This window comes from Kogia breviceps, chromosome 20 (assembly GCF_026419965.1).
Source record: "Kogia breviceps isolate mKogBre1 chromosome 20, mKogBre1 haplotype 1, whole genome shotgun sequence".
Lineage (NCBI taxonomy): Eukaryota > Metazoa > Chordata > Mammalia > Artiodactyla > Physeteridae > Kogia > Kogia breviceps.
In genome coordinates this window covers 20049478-20065815 of record NC_081329.1, presented here as the reverse complement: position 1 = coordinate 20065815, position 16338 = coordinate 20049478, and the positions used below count along the sequence as shown (strand labels likewise).

Genomic DNA, 16338 nt, shown 5'->3' with positions numbered 1-16338 from the left:
CACTCATTCACATTGAAAATCAGGAACAGATTTCTAAAGAGGCCCATCAACATTTTCCCAAACTTCCATTGTTAAGCACAATTATGATGGGCCTAAATTCAATGCTCTCCTCCTATTGCACTTGAGGGCCTCTATACCCTTCACTTAGGTGACACCTCAGCTTTTGTCCACAATTTGAAACGGAAGTTCATCAGGACTTTCTTCTTCAACCTTAATAGTATAGGGTATAGGAGGTGCCTCAGCATAATGCTGTTAATCTCTGTTTTAATCTCTCTCATCTCCCCACTTGGCTTTTCATTTAACTAATGCTTCTGGAGCATAATTTTGAGCTCAGCACTATAGTAAGCAATATGAAAGACTACCAAGTAGCAAAAATCCTTGCTCTGAATGGAGTTATAATCTCCTTGCAAACCTAAGTCTTACACACATCAAGTTTAGATATCAGAATATTTAGTCAGATGCCAACATGAATGGTACATATCAGAGGCTGTAAGGCTTCAAGAAAAAGGTCAACGTGAGTTGTAGTGTCCAAAATAAAATATGAGGTAGGCTCTGGGTAATAATAAAGAACAGTCAAGGAAGAGAACCTTCCAGCAGAGAGGAAAGCTGTATGGGTACAGAGAGGAAGGTTAAATCGTGTGGTTCATGGGCCAGCCTGACTGGAGTAAAAAAGAAAAACGGCAGGAGGATTAGGCTACACGGGCAGCGTGGGATTAGACAACAGAGCCTTGAAAGCCAGGCTGAAGAGTCTGGACTTTCTTGAGCAAGGAAGCGTCCTAATAAAAACAGTGTTTCAGTAAAGTCATTTAACTTTTATACATTAATATTTAATCTTCTTCTAGCACTGGATCAGACTGTTATCTCTGCTTTCCCTCATCTCTCTGACGTCTAGGACTTAAAATTTAACCAGGAATAAGAATGTAAAAGGAAAACTACTGTCTATTGTGGGGACTCCTTTAGTAAATAATATTTTGTGGTTATTCTGAAAGTTGGATGAGTTAGGACATCTTTAATCTTAAAAAGTAGGTTAAAAAAGATAAATTTCCTAAATACTTACCCATCTGTTAATATGGAATATTTATACTTTGTTCCTAATTCCTTCAATTTCATCCAGTCAATGACTTTTTTCAGTACCTGAGGGAAGGTATCAGCTTTGTCTACCTGATCCTGAGGATATGAAAGTAAAATATATAAAAATCTGGCTAGTTACATGTAGTCCTACCCAAAACAAACACTGGAGGGAAAGAAACAGTAGGAGAAAAGTCTTAACTATGATCTTTTAAACTCTTCATGGTTTCCTAGGCTAAGATTCACCTAAAATTCCATTTTTAAGACAATTAAAAATTGCTTATAACCAAATATTAGGGACTGCTTTCAACTGAAGTATATAATCCTCCCCAGGTTAAGATTTAAGATCATCCTCAGGGGTTCTCTTTTTTCAGGCCTCAACCTAGTGGCTTACTGCTTCTCCAGAGGGGAGAAAAGGGAAATCTCTCCTCAGCTGAAAACCACTGCCCTCTACAGTGGTTTCCCTATCTCAAAGCTCACATCTTTCCAGAACATACTACACATCTGAATGATCCATCACATCTCTCGCATACTTAAAATTCTCCAACCACCCCCTGAAGTCTTCCAGACAAAAAGACACACAAAAACCCTTCATGATCTAGCTCGCCTCTATCACTTTAGCTTTATTTGCGAACATTTTCTCACTAGCCCATAATACACCCGAACCATCCCGAACCACTTACAGTTTCGCCCTTCACACCTGAAATGCCTGCCCAGTCATTCTTTTCCACCTATTTACCTATCGTTGACTCAGCCCAAGTCACCAACTTGAGTTTTGCCCAGGACAGCCCTCCCTTCCCTCTGTCAGAGGGAGGTCTTTCTACAGATGCCCATGACACCCTAATGAAACACTGACTGTCAGTCTTCCTAACCATACTGTGACCAGTGTTTTTTTCTGTCTGTCCCCCTGACTTACAGATTGTTAAGTGAGCTGAGGAGAGAGACTGCCTTGACCATCTTTGTATCCATCATAGCTTGGCCAATATTGAATATTATAGCAGGCCCTCAAATATTTGTTGAATGAATCAATAAAGGAACTAAATAAATGAACAAAGGGCCTACCACATTAGAATACAACCAAAAATCAGAGGCCTAAAAAAACATTAAGCTATATATAAAAATCAGGTTGTAACAGATACATTTTAAAACTTCATCTCCTAGTTCAACATGGTAACTAACATTTCCATCACTAATGCTCCATACAAATGAAATTACAACTCCTTAAAAGGAAAGGCTGAAAAAAAATCTTACCAGGTGTAAAATGTGCTTTACTATTTTTTAAATATTACAATACAAAAGATCTTTACCAAGCAAGGAAAGTATCACATTTAATTATTTACAACAATAATTTTTTTAAACTATGAAATAAATCCCTAATTTCAAAACTTCTTTCAAAATCTAGAAAAAGGAACACAGAATTATAACCTGAGTAATTCCAGTTAGATTGATGCAGAAGTCAGAAAGTTGTGTGTTAATCTCTGGTCTCACATACTGCTGAAACGTATCTTCCTACAATGGAAAGACAGCAAATTAAAGTATTTTCTATGACTTAAGATACATGATACATAACGTGACTATGTCAGCCACATAAGGTTGTAATCTTATAGATGGCTCAAGGCACAGACCTGTCTAGAGTTTTAACAATGTAAGGATAATGCCCTATTCCCAAAGTACTCTAATTTTTTAATTAAAAAATTATGCTTCATAGTTTAAAAAAGTTTAAGATAGAACAAGTACCTGAAAGCAAGTCTTCAAACCAAAGTTTAACCAGAGGAGCAAAATGTCAATGATTTTGTTTATAATATTTTGAAACTGTAAAGCCTATTAACGCAACCTCTAGTTCAAGATAGTAAGAGCTTTTTAAATAACGTAGTATTGCTGAAGAAATGCCAGTCTGCAGTTACATCTAAATTAGTTCAGATTCCTGCTCTCCCATTTACTCCTGACTAGTCCTTATTTTTATATTAAGATTCCACTAAACTGAATTCTGAATAATCAAAATTTAACTATATGATATGTAGTAATTTAAAGGGCAATAATACTACTAATTATTTTAGCAATGTTTAACCTCTTCAAGCAGCTTTCATGATTGCTTTCTTATTTTATGCTCACAACAACTTTGTGAGCTCAGTAAGGACGGCACGGTCATCATCATCAGGCTCAGGTCTCTAAGCATTTTTTCCTCTGGCCCAATGCTGCCTCCCTAAACCAGATCACACTAAGTCACTTGTTAAAAATTAAGGACAATTTCAAAGCCTAAAGATTTATCGGCAGCAATTATTAATACTAGGTAGCTGTGGAGAAAAAGACAAAGAATATTACTTATAGTAGAAGATTAAAAAATTAAGAAAAATCGTGTTTATAAAATTCTTTTTACACATTAGTCTTTTAAGCAGATGAATTATCAATAGTTACTAACAATTATAAAAGAGTAAAAGAACAGCAAAGAACATTTGAACTTCAAAAGTTATAGATGTTCTTTATTTACCAGACATATTGCAAAAGGAAAAATTCTACTTAATTGAATTTCATAAATGAAGTCTATCCTTTCAAATATCAGTATTTTGTTTCATAATTTTAAATGAAAATCTTTTAAAAAAATATGCTGCAACTTACCTTACCATTATAAGCAGGTACTACTAAGTATGACATTAATAAAATTGTATTTGCTATTTAATACTTTCAACAGAATGATGCCAGAAGACTATGTATTCATTGACCAAATATTTAATAATCACTTAAATTACATAGTAAGTTAAAAGGTGATGAGGGTTCTTAAAAAGTAGAGTAGATAAGAGGGATCAGAAACATTGGGTCTGTGGGGTATTCAAGCTACACTGTTGCACAGAGAACCAGTTAGACTTTATTTAGAAGGCAATAGTTAAGGAATGCCCGGAAGGAAGGAAGGAAGGAAGGAAGGAAGGAAGGAAGGAAGGAAGGAAGGAAGGGAGGGAGGGAGGGAGGGAGGAAGGGAGGATAGGAGGGAGGAAGGGAATTAGCAGCAAGATCTCTGCAGGAAAGGAATTTGAGCTAAAGCTCTGGGAGGTGAGGGGGTGGAGCATGCCTGGAATTTCTGAGAAACAGCAAGCAGGTCAATATGGTGCAATCAGAGGTAACAAGAAGCCAGATTATATAAGGAATATGACTTTTACTCTGAGTTAAATGGGGAGCCATAAAAGAGTCGTGAGCAGAGGAGTGAAACTGTCTGACTTATATTTTATAAGGATAACTGGTCACTAGGTTGAGAATTGGCTGCAGGGAATAAGGATAGAAACAGAGACTGGTTAAATGATGAACAAAAGCAGCAAATCCAGACAAGAAATCAGTGGAACTCAGACTACAGTCATAGCAGTGTGGTTAAGTGGCTGGGTTCTGGATATATTCTGAAGGCAGAGCAAACAAGTCATCGATGGCCTGGATGTGTGATGTGAGAGAAACAGGAGTTAAGGATGACTCCAAGGTTTCTGGACTGAGCAATGAGAAAGACATAGTTGCTAGCCCTCAAGCTAGGGAGGCTGAAGATAAAACAGGTTGCGGGTAAATCTGGGACACATTAAGATGTCTGTTTAGATGTCCAAGTAGAGATTTAAGTAACAGTCTGGATTTGGGACAGAGGACGAGATTGGAGATATGTATTTGGAAGACATCAGCATGTAGTTTCTAAAAGCTATGGAACAAGATGATAGACGAGATCATTAAGGGAGAGGATCTATATAGAGAAGAGGACCTGGGATTGAAGCTACAGCATCCTATATTAGGAAGTTGAGAAGAGAAGGAGCAACCAGCGAAGGAAACTGTGAAGGGGAACCCAGTGAGGCTGGCGAAAATGCAGGAGAATGAGGGGTTCTGGCAGTGACTTGAAGGACAGTGGTCAATTCTACCAGGACTTAGTAAAGGTCAAAGATGACACTGAGGTGTGATTTTAGTGGAGTGATGGGCTGGAATACATAACTTAAACCTACAAGTGGTATGGGTTTAACAGAGAATGGGAGGAAACAGAAGTGTATATAACTTTTACAAAAACCTGCTGTAGAGGAACAAAGACACAGGGTAGCTGGCAGGGAGTGGGATCAAGTGAAGGCTTTTAATGGTGTGAAAAATAACAAGTTTGTATGTGATGGGAACAATATAGTAGAAAGCAATGAATCATTCATGTCTAAATGAGGGAGGAGAATGGCTAGAGCCATGTCCTTGAGTGAGAGAGAGGAAGTAAGATCTAGTGAGCTATGCAAGATGATTTGCCTTCATAGCTGTCATTTTTTTCTTTTAATTTACTGACCTTTAATCTGCTTTGGACAAGGAAATTATATAAATGGGCTGATTAAGACTACAACTATAAGAGGCTTCAAACAACAGAAAGAAAAAATGGTACGCATTTTAATGCACCAAGCCTTTCTATACCTACTCCCAGTGTGTTGGTGGCAACTGGGGATACCACAGACGTGGTACTTCAAAGGAGATGAGCTGTTACAATCCTTGTTCAGGATTTACAAGGCACACAGTATTAATTTGGAGGGATCCTGCTGAGTTCCTAAACTAACAATGCACTGATGATGAGTATCTAAAGCAAATATGTTATATGGCTTAGAAGCCAAGGTTACAAGAGTTGTTTCCCCCATAAACTTTTCACCAGAAAGCTAACTAGTTTTAAGTTGAAAGGTAATTGCTATACCTTATCATTTTTATAGTTCAGAGTATACAGTAGTCTACCACAGTGGTTCTCAACCCTGACTGCATACCAACTGAGAAGCTTTTAAAAAAATGCTGAAGCCAGGGGCCCCACGGAACAACTAAATCAGAATCTCTGGGATGAGGACCAGGCATCAGTTTTTTTTGTTTTTGATTTGTTTATTTGTTTTAGATACTAGAAAAGGAGAGGAGCAGACTCTGAAATTATTTTATTATAGCCCATCTATTAAGTATGCAGCAAGAGCAAACATCCCCTCTTTAGAATTCTAATTCTAGCTGAAACAGCAAATGTGACCTTAGTAGCCAACCCCAGAATAGCTGCTGCTAAAAATAAAATTAAAACAATTCACTTACTATTTCTAAGGTATGAGTATTCAGTAAAACAACGGGAAATTCAATTATTTCATGTATGAACTCAGGTGGGTTACCCTCTTCACAAGTGGCTTCAAAGTCAATAACACAAATGTAGTCGTAGTAACTGTCAGCACAACTGCCCTCTTTCAACATCAGCTTCTGCTTCTTATAATAGTTTTTCAGTCTCTTCTTTAGTACATCCTTTACACCTCTAAGGAAAATAAGAATAAAATTAACGCTTAGGTGGACTTTACAGGCAAGAATCTGAACTCTTACCTGCTGGCACTGGGTTAAACACTGACAGCATTATCCCAGCATAACTTAGCAAATGTTAGCCAACATAAATGTAAAGAAAGCAAAGCTAATTTAGCAAAGAACTAATTAAAACAGAACGTTTAATACAGCATCAATATTTTAATTCACACGTAACTTTTCATTTTTGTAGTACGATATATAAAATATATATTGGTCTTTCAAACCATAACCTTTGTCGGCATACACTACCTACACAGCCCTGTTGCCTTATATAATAAGATGATGTACATGATACAAAAACCGAAATTAATACTGAATTATTCTGCTGACCAAACACAAATTTCAGAGAACGAAAATTCAGGAAAATTGAACATAGTATGCTCTCTCTTTCCTTTCTTTTGTAAATTAGACAACTAAAAAATCCACATGAATTTGAAAGCATTATGAGCCTAGTAGTATATAAAGTTGAATGTCTCTTAGCTACTTAACTAGGAAAACTAATTTAGGAGACCCCAGAATAAACCATGTCCAGAAGAACACTGTCATAGTCAGTAGATTCTTAATTGCAATTAGATTTCTTAATTTACCATGGGTAGAATTTGATTCAGGAGATTTCTGTTTTACAGGTATTTTTAAAGTATACATTCCACAAACGGGAGGTGGGGCAAAGTTGTTCTAAATTTATGACAATGGTGGGTAAAGGTGGTCCCATTTGTTTGTCAAACAGTATATATTACTTCAAAAGATCAAAAGTAGCAACCATTACTTAAGCTTCCTTCACTGTTACTTGGTTGAGTCCTGTAAGGGCTTGCAAATACAAAATGGTAGTAAAAATAAGGGGATCTAAAAACTGTAACTAATGGGAAGTGACAAGGAAGGCATTTTGGCCCGGTCACTAAGGTCACTAATTGGTGACCGTTAGAAAAAAATGTTTCTAACCTTTTGTTTTCCTTTCTAAACTACCACTAAAAAGGAATCTTATCCATGAAAAATCCTGATAATTAACCAGCAAGTTGTTTTAAGACAAAATGTGTTAATATGTTTATTTGCTTGAGATTTTCCAAACTACCAAAACCTAGGAAGGAAACCCTCAACTCCTTTCATATTAAGATATTGTGCGTGACCTCTGTGTCATGTGACAGCTTTGGATTAGTTTGTCTTTATTTCTTTTCTTTCTTTCTTTTTTTGAAGAAACTATATTTTACTAAAGGTGAAATGGTATTTACTAAAAGGCTGTCTGCAAACCTAATGGCAACATAAACACATAACCAACCAGTTACTCCAGAAAGAAAACTTTATCTTTAACCTCTCCCTTGCCCCTCCACATCCAAACAATCACCGTTTCTGCCAATTCCAACTCAGAGAAACATACAGAATCTGGTTCTCCTGAATTCTCTCAGGTGGGGCTCCCATTAACTTCCTGGACTCTGGCAAACATCTCCCCTATCACAGCCCCCCTCTTCATTCTTCACCTTGCTCGAGAGCTAAGCACTAGCACCACCTTCCTGCTGAAATACTTCAGTGGCTCCCTTCTGCTTACGAGGTAAAACGCAGACTTTAGCACAGAGTTCCTTCACCACTAGGCTACAACCTATCATTTCATCATCTTCTTCAGATGCCCCCCCTCCCCACAGTACACTGCACACTGCAGACAAAACACAATACAAGCCACGTCCCGAAAATGGGGCGTGCTTTCCTGTTCCATAGTTTTGGTTGTACAGAGAAAAAGCAAGATCATGTAGCAGAAAATATACAAACAGAAATTAGGAGTTTTGATTTCTTTTCGTCCCAAATACACTCCCCCTCCATTTTCTGTTTTAAGTCAATTCAAATGTCACTTCTGAATCCCTTAGACAGACTCTTGCGCGTTCTCACGCTGTACTTGGCCAGACCTTCAATACAGCTCTGGTCACTCTGTATTGTGATTATTGGTTTGTGAATTTTCCTAAAAGACTGAGATTTCCAAAACAGGGAGTAGATCTGTTTTACCTTTATAACATTATTACCTAGTAAAGTGCTTACAATTCAGTAAGTGTTTGTTGACTAAATGTATAAACATACATTTGATCTCTCTAGCTAACATATAAGTCAGGAGTGAGCAACTGATCTTCACACCTGAGAAGAACACACATTTTGCCCAGAAAATCTTAAGTAGGCTACATGTTGTATTTCCAGAAGAGAAAGAGTCAGGGGGAAAGGAGGTAAAAAATCTTCACAAATTATGGAGTAGACAATCGAGAAGGGGGAAAAAATACATGTGTGCTCTTTTGAAAAGCAGTGAAGCTCTACTTTAAAGCAAAGAGGAGGAATACTGCTTATAAGAGAATAAGGATTCAGGGGGACCTCAAAACAATAAGTTTTCCTCTATTACCTGTAGTTATTTTTTTCTAGATGCCTGGCAATTCTCTAGTGTATCAAGAAGCTACATGTTTTTCTGGATCCTAAAGGTCATTCCTTCCCCATGCCCCAAGTCAAAATAAAGTGTTTTGTTTCACAAAAAGTTATTAAAACTTAAGTATGTATACATCTCATTGAAGATACACACACATGCACACATACACACTCTTGAGTTGGCTAAGCTGCATTATTTTCTCATTCAATATAAAGTTAAACATAACGCTTACTATCATACTGCATATTTTTACAAACTAAAACAGAAGAAAAAATACTTCCTAGTAGGTCAAAGTTGTTTTTTTTTTTTTAATTACTTGGTTTCAAAGAAATCTTCTTTATAAAAATAATACAAATAAACAAGAAAAAGGAAAAATACTCAATCTAGTTAATAAGTTATAATTATCTATCAACCAAATGATCAACTAAAAAAGTTTTTAAACATACTCAGTATAAAATGATAGATATTCCTATACACTTCTGGTAGATGATCAAAATACTCATCAACTTTAACTCAGCAATACTACTCTACTGCCTAAAAGACTGACAGAAATAATCAGAGTCACACAAAGATTCATGGATAAGAATGTAAATTACAGCTGTTATTTGAATTGTTAGTAATCCTTTATAATAGGATTACAGATATTTTTCAGAGTTTTCAAGATTTTCTAGATGAACATGTACTACTTTTATAATTTTTAAGTTATTTTTAATTACCTGGTTTCAAGCTTGAATTCTGAAAGTTTGGCTCTGAGCTCTTCCTTACTCATTCTATTAATGCAACCATTCGTAATAGCAATCTCTTTGTAAACTGGGTCACTGAAATCACTTGCACTGGAGGTAATGAACTTAGATCCTTTTGTTTCTTGGCCATCAAGTCTCCGTCGCTGCTTTTTCTACCACACACACAAAAAAATACATATATATATATATAAAGTTTATAATTAGTACAAACATCTTAAAGATTCAAACTCCTAAGGGCTCTTTGTGCTATATGTTCAATAAAAAGTGCTTAGGAAGAAGGAGGATGTGTTTCCAATACAATTTACCCTGCTCTCTTCTCAGTTACGAGGTTCCTTACATGAAATGAAGCGAAATAAAAAGAGCACTGGTTTTGGGAGTCAGGGCAACCTCAGTACAGAGTCAGCTGATTGTTTAATAGTAGCATAACCTTGGGTAATTACTTATTACTCTGATCTTCAGTTTCCTTATCTATAAAATAAGTATAATAATAACTGTCTCAAATGGTAGTATTTGAAAGAGATTATTATAAGGATTAAATGAGATCAAGTATATTAGGTTCCTGACACCATACCCACCATGGCTATTAATAAACGGTAACTTTACTAATTACCATCACAGACTGTAGGTCAGACCTTTTAACAAGCAGTATTCTAAAATTTACAAATGAACCAATTTTTAAGTAAACTTTTACAACATTACGCATGTATACATCAGTGCCTTCCTGAGAATTTTTTAACCTGACTTCATTTCACAAAGTTAACAGAAATTGGCCAATATAAAAATTAAAGGGACCAGAAATACGATTCAAAACTTGCTAGTACCCAAGGCAAAGAAGGAAATAAATTCAGTTCCAAAACAGGCAATTTCCAAAAGTTACACATATATCAGTTATTCAGGAGAACTATAGTTACTATATTATAAACCTTTCCTCCTTTCTTAAATGAAAATCCATGTTAAGAAAGACATAATTCGATTCTAATCACACCACAAGTAGTCCCAACTTACTAATATGTTAAGTTCCAAAGATTCATTTACAAGTTATTTTCCACATGCAATGTTACAAATATTAGGTATGTTTCAGAATTTTCAAAAATACTTTGCAATTTACTAGTAATCCATACTAAAGCTTGTTAACTTAGTTATAACTTACCACATTGTCCCCATGTGAAATTTAATGACAGATTAACAAGGGATAACCATGGATAGGACACAGTCCCTGAGTTGGAACTGATCCTGATGGTTCAGGGACTATTTCTCACTCTTAGCTCTCAATTTAATGCAACACACATTTAGCAGATACCATGTTAGAATACTTAAGAATTACTCTCTCCCATCTCCTCTGAGGAAAGAGGACAGGAATTCCAATGTATGAACTGTCCATAAATTGAAGAATAATTTTTTAAATAATTTAATTAATTTTTTTGGCTGCTTTGGGTCTTCATTGCTGAGTGTGGGCTTTCTCTAGTTACGGCGAGCGGGGGTGGGGGGCTACTCTTCGTTGCGGTGCGTGGGCTTCTCACTGCGGTGGCTTCCCTTGTTGCAGAGCACGGGCTCTAGGCACACGAGCTTCAGTAGTTGCAGCACACAGGCTCAGTAGTTGTGGCTCATGGGCTCTAGAGTGCAGGCCCAGTAGTTGTGGCGCACGGGCTTGGATGCTCCGTGGCATGTGGGATCTTCCCGGACCAGGACTTGAACCCGTGTCCCCTGCATTGGCAGGCAGATTCTTAAACACTATGCCACCAGGGAAGTCCCTTGAAGAATAATTATTTTGAAGTTCCTTGTTGACCAAGGTTTTAAAAACTTTATTACACGGATATCTGACTAAGATAAGAAAATAATTAGCTTTCAATACTATATTAAATTTACAATGCCTGGCTACTTTATCATTAGCATTTAATCAGGATTCTTGATTTATCCTTTGTCTTTACACTTACAGTGAATTTTAAACTTCATCTTCAACTGGGTTAAAATTAGGTCAACAGTGAGTAACAGTTTGTCTACCAAAACAAATGTCTCACTTAATTTAAGTGAATTTTCTCCTTGGCTAAATCCTCTCTCTGACTCACTTGCTTAATTCTTATCTAGAACTGTAGCTACAAATATTACCAACAAGTAACACTTAGGCCTCTTCTAGATATGCTACAAATCATGATTTCTATAAAGACAGTTCTGCCTCCTCTCCTGGGTCCAACCCTAGCCCTCTTCCTTCAATGAAGTTTAGGACATGGTCAAGGTCCAGTCCGCACATACTGTGGTCTACACTAATGGCTTCCAAAGAAAATCCACTAAGACAATCCACTAAGGAGCAGAAGGAAAATATTTAAAACCCTGTATGTATTATTAATCTACAAAAACACAAAATTAGTTTACTAAGTAATACATGGATTGATAATGGCGCCCTCCCCAATGTCTGTGTCCATCTGTCACATGTCACAAAGTACCAGCCATACAATGAGGAAAGTAGGGACAGACTCCACAGTACAAGGGGGAATATTCACCTCCATGATACTGTGACATTTTGCAATTTTCACAAGTCCCAGTAAATGGTTGCACGGTTTATATTATCCCAAATGAGAGAATCTTTACAATATGGAATTGACCATGAAAATCTTTTATACCAAATGGAGGCTGACTATCTTCTGGTAAAGTACTTAAAAGTGCTATTGAACTTACAAATGAGTTACATATTTCCCTTTACAAAATGGTATTCCAAAATTGCCGTCATTTTCTGTGATGAGAAAGGGATTAATAGCTTGATCCTTAAAAGTTGTTTTTTAAAAAATAAACCCTATTTGTTTCAAGATGAAAGAAAATATGTTTTAACAACAACAACTTAGCAAGTAACTGCTTATCAAGAGAAACCTCTTCTGTGGCAAGAACATTTGGAAAATAGATGTTTTGGAAGTGTTTCCATTATTTTATCGCCAAAAAAAAAAAACAAAACAGAAAACTCGCTCATTACCTATTTTAAAAAAAGCCTTTGCATCTACACAAAAACAAACAAACTTAAAAGCAGAATTAAACTTGGTTACAATCCTTCCAAAAGAAAAGTTCTGATGAAATTTGAACCTACTTGGTTAAAAATATAAAAATGCAACACGTAATAGTTTACAAAAACAATTTTGTTGACATCAAGGATAATGAAAATTTAGTTAGCTGAAATCCAACAAAATATTTTGCTTACTTGAGCCTGAAAAAAAAAAAGGACTGTATCATTATTTATTAAAAGCATCCAACAACAGGTTTTTAACAAACATGATAGTCACATCAACTAGGAACATAAACCCAGGCCTTAAGTCACTATATCTCAAAGTTTTAAGACTTGCAAATCTAATGAAGTGTATTCAATCACACTTCTCTCATTGAAAATAAAGTTTTTAAAATTATTTTTAAACCGACTCACTTGATGATGTTATTGACAGTATCTCAAACTGAAGAGGGATGGCAGGGTAGAAGAGTGGTTCTTTAGACAGAAGGGACATGGAGGCCTCTTTGAAAGTAATATCATAAGGCAAAGCAGATAACTATGCAAAAGACCCAGGGGAAGAGCATGCACAGCAAAGGAAGCACACAAAGACCCTTAACAAGAAAGATCATCCGCCATAAAACCGAGGATGCTGGGCACTGAGAGCAAAAGGGAAGAGTTGTACGAGGTGCAGTTAACAATGGAGAAAGGAGCCAGGTCCTGTGGGCAGCAAACTGAAGACTCAGGAGGGGAGAAACGGGTCAGAGTCATGCTACTAAAAGCTCATTCTACCTGCTAGGTGGGGAATAGGCTGTAGACAGAAAGAGCAAGAGCTAGGAAGCCTCCTGCAAGTACCCACACTATGAGGTGCTCCGCATTTGTATATTAATAGAAAATGACCAATTCGGGTATTAGATCGTTCACACTTCGCAGCGCCAGTCAACAATAATTGTATGTGTCAAAGAAGATGAATAAATAAGTTTTAAGACGGTTTTTTACAACTCTGCCTCTGTAACTAGGATCTATCGGTGAAATATCAAACTCATTAAATGTATCAGTCATCCATTACGTTTATATGAGGTAGGAGTAAATGGGCGAAAACCAGAGACGAAGCTCCACCTAACAGGCACAATTACCTTTTGCCAAGGCTGGTAGCTGGGCTTAAAGGTCTTAAGAAGTGCCATAACTAGAGCCATGGTGGTATTTCTAAATACATCAACTACCCGCTACAGATTAGGACTACACAGAATGACAACAGTAACCGTGTGCCCAGAATGCTCAGAGCAGAGTTCCCACGCAGAGCTAATAAAACTGCGGTTCGCATACTTCTCGTCTCGACTGTTTACTCACTTCCAGACAGTAACTGGGACCAGAAGGGTCTTACCGACAACCACCCCCGCGTAAAGGCTCCCAGAGTTGGGGCCAGGGAAGGCGGCCAGGGCTGGGGCCCCAGGGTGCACGGGCTGCGGTTCCTGAGGGAAACCCTCGAAGACAAGGGCGCGCGGGCGGATTCTCACCTCAGGATTCGGGCGCTGCTCCTCCTCCCCGCACGCCGACCCCCGCGACCCGCGCCGCGCGGGAGCCACGGCCTCGCCTCCGGGCTGGTGGCTCTGCTCATCCTCCATTCCGTGTGTCACGTAAGAAGAGAGCTGCTGGAGCCCACCACTCGCTCTCTCACTCGCCCAAGCCCGAAAGCCTCGCCTTTCTCCGCTGAAAAATTACCGGCTCCCGTTCCCGCGGCGGCAACCACACAAACTCGAGCGGACACCTCCCACTTCCGGGAGCGTGAGGCGTCCACACGCCGCGCAGGCGCATTGAGCCGGCGCGCGGAACGCCCGCGCCTCCGCCGAGGCAGGCGGTGGGGGTCGATGGGTAGAAGGAGAGATGGGAGGAGCGAAGCGGTGGGGGGAGGTGCGCGCGGGAGAAACTGAACGCTACGTGCGCGGGGTTGAAGCGACGCCAGAGTTCGGAGTAATCCCTGGAGATGCAGCCAGAGGAAATGACCCATCACCATCTCCTGAGAAGTAAGCGAGGAGTATCCGAGAGAGAAGTGAATTTTAACCATAGAGAATAGCATTTATAAAACAATCTACGTTTTTCCATAAGGCGTTTGAGACGCCCACTGCTGGACAAGAAGAAGCAATAGGTCTGGAGTTACTACGAAACTGAACAAAGTATGTGAAACAACTGTTTTCAGACATTGGACGACAGGTAGTTCCGGACCTTTGTAGCTGAGAGAAGAGAAACAAATGAGATGGGGATTTTTTTTTTTTTTAGGGAATTTGGCGAGGCCAAGTTAGTTGGAATTTATGAGGCGGAGTTTATGGAGAAAAAGCTTCAGAAATCTGCATAGGCGCACCCTTGCATCTTTAGCTGAATAAAAATCAGTGAATATGTTCTGTGAAACTCCACAAGACCAGGAAAGAACAATTATTGGGGAGCAGTAAGCCAAACAATATTCAGAGCTCACACTGGGCTAGGAATCATTTGAGTTCCCTGGAGCCAGAGTGGAGAGACTTGAATACGGTTGTCGAACGGAGTATGCTATAGAGACCCCCAAAGTGTCATGTCTTAGTAGTGAGGTAAACTAGCCTTAGACTCTGGGCTAGTTTAGACCCTTCAGAAGCTTAAAGAGAAGCCCTGATAGAGTCAAACTTCTCAGTAAGTAACCTAACTGCCTGCCAAAGCAAAGCCTGATACTCTCTAAAAGACTAGGACAAAATCCGGAATTCAACAACATTATATTCAATATATCAGGCATCCAGTCAAAACTTAATAGACATGCCAAGTATGTAGGAAAATATATAGTCAATAGAACCATATCCAGAAATGACAAAAATGATGGCATTAACAGAGAAGGACTTATGTGCTTAATATGCTCAAGGATTTAACACAAAATATGACAGGAGAGAAACTGAAGAGTTTTTCAAAAAAGAAGCAAATAGAATTTCTAGAGATGAAAAATATAATATCTGAAATTTAAAAATCTCTGCATGGGATGGATAGCACTTGAGGCGCTGCAGGAAAATAAAAAGTAATAAAGCTGAAGACATAGTGACAGAAACAATCCAAAATGACACACAGAAAATAGACTTTAAAAAAAAGCAAAAAAGAACAGAGCTTCAGTAACCTGTGGGACAATATAAAGAGATCTAATGTATAAATAATTACAGACAGAAAGAGGATGGGGGTGAAGAAAAAATATTTGAAGAAATAGTGGACAAAAATGTTCCAAGTGTAATATATGATATTTGATCCAAGAAGGTCAAAGAAGCACCCAAACAGGGTAAATATAAAGAAAACTACACTAGGTCACATCATAATCACACTGCTGAAAAACATTGCTAAAGCTGCATCCTGAAGCAGAGCCATCCCAGCTGACTTGCAGACCTAGAAGGAAAAAAAATAAATGCTTATTGTAAGCCACTGGTGTGGTTATTTATTCTGCATTATTATAAAAATAATTAACGAGTATAAGATCTCTTCAAGTTACATGGCAATGGGTGCGGACATATAACTCCCTAACAGCAAAAGGGACACAATTGGAAATCTACCACAGATGTTTTACCTCTGAAATCACCTGCTTCTTTCTAAGTGGACTGTATTTTTTCTCTTATAATTACAGACTTATCTTTGTGTTTATACACGAAAGTTTATGGGCTCAGAAACACAATACAAATACAATACAATACAAAGATTTCTAAGGCACAACTCTGATCATCTTTTTTTGCCAGGATTTATTCATTTTCTCTTCAGATAATGATTTTGAGTCCTGACATACAGCTGCAGGGAAATTAACAAGAACTGCTAATCGCATCTCTCTCAAAGAAGAAAAAATGACCCAGTAAACACTATCAGGATTCACATTATGT

The 16338-nt window shown here is 37.9% G+C and overlaps 1 protein-coding gene across 2 annotated transcripts in view; it reads right to left on the bottom strand.

The window, feature by feature from the left end:
- The window catches only part of ERI1 (exoribonuclease 1), a 117884-nt gene extending 103529 nt beyond the window's left edge, over positions 1-14355 (bottom strand). For both annotated transcript variants that reach the window (XR_010838448.1, XM_059049386.2), the window contains exons 1-5: positions 13984-14355; positions 9475-9653; positions 6112-6322; positions 2494-2577; positions 1058-1167 (exon numbers count right to left, since the gene is read on the bottom strand). Coding sequence is in view for 1 of the 2 variants with exons in the window: in XM_059049386.2 (XP_058905369.1) it covers positions 1058-1167; positions 2494-2577; positions 6112-6322; positions 9475-9653; positions 13984-14091 (692 nt within the window). In the remaining variant the exon portion in view is untranslated. The remainder of the gene's footprint in view (positions 1-1057; positions 1168-2493; positions 2578-6111; positions 6323-9474; positions 9654-13983) is intronic.
- Between the last annotated feature and the right edge of the window lie 1983 nt (positions 14356-16338).